This window comes from Quercus robur, chromosome 2, assembly GCF_932294415.1.
Source record: "Quercus robur chromosome 2, dhQueRobu3.1, whole genome shotgun sequence".
In the NCBI taxonomy this organism is placed as follows: domain Eukaryota; kingdom Viridiplantae; phylum Streptophyta; class Magnoliopsida; order Fagales; family Fagaceae; genus Quercus; species Quercus robur.
The window spans coordinates 21,142,118-21,144,816 of NC_065535.1; the positions used below are offsets into that span (position 1 = coordinate 21,142,118).

Consider the following 2,699-nt stretch of genomic DNA (forward strand, 5'->3'; position numbering starts at 1 on the left):
ACTCAATCACATTCAGTGTCCCCTTTCTTTAACAGCGGCAATCCCAAACAAATGCCTGCCATAAGTTGAAATGGATCCAAATCCCTTTTTGACCCAACAATTCATAAAGTTTCTTTATTTTCTAAACACCACCAGCCAACAATCTTTTTCTGGTAGATAAATCATTATATGAACTGTTCCACTTCCACACATCCATGGAAATCTTAGATGAGTCAATTCTTTTGCTCTTCTTTAGTCATTTCTACCGTGTCTATTTGATGTAGTACATATTCAAATATTATAATTCGGACATTTTATTTACCCAAAAATGTCTCGTAATTTTTTTATGAAGTACCATTATTTCATGGAAATCCATAGTTAAACCTGCACTAGTTTATCTGTTCATTTAGGAAAATATATCTAGCGTTTTTGTTGCATGTAGCATCGCATTCACAAATCACAATACTTTATCTTTCATCTAATAATTCTGTGAAAATTAAACTTGAAAAAGAAAAAAAAGATGAAGCTTTTATATTTTTACAAAGCAAGTTATTTCACAAATGATTTGCTTTGTGAAAGAATAAAATAAAAATATATAGAATAAAATACATCTAAACTCCATGTGATTTGATGCAGTTCTGTTAACACCTCCTATTCCTAGGTTTCCAAGTTTTTTTTTTTTTTAATCATACCTCCAATGGTGTCCGACTTCCAATAAGCTATTTCCATTCACTTTTGGTTAAATTTATTAATCCCATAAGATATAAGTAGTCTCACAGACTTGTTCGCATTAACTCTTGTCACATCTCATATTATAATAATAATAATAGTGTTCAATTATTCTTATGTAGTTAATATTTGTCAATAATTTTAGCAAAAAATGAATGGAAGTAGTTGAATATAATATTTGATGGCCCAGGACTTGTGGTTAAATAAATTAAAGTCCAAGGGGGGTGTTATACAACTGCAAGCAACAAGGAACATAGGAGTACTTTATTTTTAACCATAAAAGGTGAAAAAAAGTAATGATTCAATAAGCAAGTGCCCTTCTGTCAGTTTCTTTGACATTGATGGAACTAAACAATAACATCCATTCACCTAGAAGGCCTGGAAATGTTGGATTTTAAAGAGAAGTGCTACTCTTCTTCTCATCAAATCTAATTAGCATAAGTGCACTTCGAAAATGATGGTTTATAGTGGTTATTTTATTTTGAAAATTAGGGGGAAATTTTGTTCTGAGAATCCCAAATTCAGTGCATTATAGGCTTTTAATTATATATTGTTTGGCATGAAGGAAATAGTAGCAAGGTTTTTAAGGTTTTACCTTTTGAGCTCCTTTTTGAGTGTACCTAAAATATCATTTATTTCACATGAGAGACTCAACATCTTGACATTGCAAATGTGAAAATCTGGGAAAATCTTAGAACAAAGACACCATGCATTATGCATAGACTAATGTCATACATTATAACGGAAATGACTGTACACATAGCAGTAGCATCTTCAATTGGGTCACTTAGAAGCTAGTTCTAGGACCTAGAGAGGATCTAAAACATTAAAAGAGGGTCTAAAAGGGCTGAGAAGAATGGGTTACAATTAGTGGCATTGGCAGAATAGAAGTACAGGCTGAGGAGGAGATGGAAATGTGTTGAGCCCAAGTTACAGAGCCTGAGGTGGCACAACAGAGCGAAGCTCAATAGACCCATAATGAACCAACTCCTGAATCATCTGCTCTATGTGATCATCTTCAAGTGGCATGAACTGCTGGGTGCTTTCCACTTGAACTTTCTTGACAACCCAATTGGCATCAGTTTCTTGATCTAGCGTCAATGTCTTATCCGGAAACTGGGTACCCATTTCATTAATGTTCTTCCCAGTAATGCCACTGGTTGTGTTAGCACGCAACAATGGCGCTTTTTGAGGCTCTTGAAGTGATGGTTTGGTCATTTGAAGTGAAGCCATGTAGCACCTATGCAGTTTAGCTGTCAGAGTAGCTGAGAGAAGCTTTGAGGATGATGACTGAGGTGCATTTGGGTTGTAAGGGAAGTTGGTCCTAGCTCTTGCACCACACATTAGCCTTGCTGCTTCATCATAGGCTCGTGCCGCGTCTTCAGCAGTTTCAAATGTTCCTAGCCAAATCCTAGTCTTCCTGCACAATTCCAAACGTTTAGGACTCACTAGTAGATTACGACATTTTTTTTTTAGTAAGTCAATATTTGGGAGAGGGAGGATTTGAACATCGTCAATGAAGTGTCACAGTTGATATTTGATTTTGATATTAATAGGCTAATAGCGAAGTAAACTTACAGTAAAGGGTGACGAATCTCGGAGACCCAAGAGCCCCAATGCCTTTGGCGAACGCCTCGATATCGCTGTTGTGGTCTGGCCATGTTGTTAGTCTAAAAAGAAATGGAAAGGTGTTTGTGATGTGCCTGAATGAGAATATGAGAGGCAAACAGAGTGGCCCTTAAGTAAGGAGTAGGGGAAGGGGGATTTATGTAGTTGGATTTGTGGACAAACGATGGGTCATTGCTTGACTCTCTTTTATTGGCCTTCTGGCAACCAATTAGCGATGGGTCCCGTAAGGGTTTTATGTCTTGCCTCCTTTATCTTTTGGCTTTTTTTTTTTCACAAATTTACAAGTGACCAATAATAATTATTCCATATATATAATATAATGTAAAAGTTACCTAATTTAATTCACATGACCATGATACCTT

At 36.0% G+C, this 2,699-nt stretch overlaps 1 protein-coding gene across 1 annotated transcript; it reads right to left on the reverse strand.

The window, feature by feature from the left end:
- Window positions 1-1,399: 1,399 nt before the first annotated feature.
- Window positions 1,400-2,494, reverse strand: LOC126712857 (protein PPLZ02-like). Its single transcript, XM_050412349.1, has 2 exons — window positions 2,287-2,494; window positions 1,400-2,128 (listed from the first exon to the last, which is right to left on the reverse strand). Exons 1-2 carry the CDS (start codon window positions 2,367-2,369, stop codon window positions 1,639-1,641), a joined length of 573 nt encoding a protein of 190 aa, XP_050268306.1. The 5' UTR covers window positions 2,370-2,494; the 3' UTR covers window positions 1,400-1,638.
- Between the last annotated feature and the right edge of the window lie 205 nt (window positions 2,495-2,699).

Excerpts from the sequence above, each read along its gene's own strand:
- LOC126712857 (XM_050412349.1), bottom strand. The coding sequence starts at position 2,369 with ATGGCCAGACCACAACAGCGATATCGAGGCGTTCGCCAAAGGCATTGG. Across the intron at positions 2,129-2,286 it reads GAGATTCGTCACCCTTTACT|GAAGACTAGGATTTGGCTAG; the intron begins GTAAGTTTACTT and ends GGAATTGTGCAG.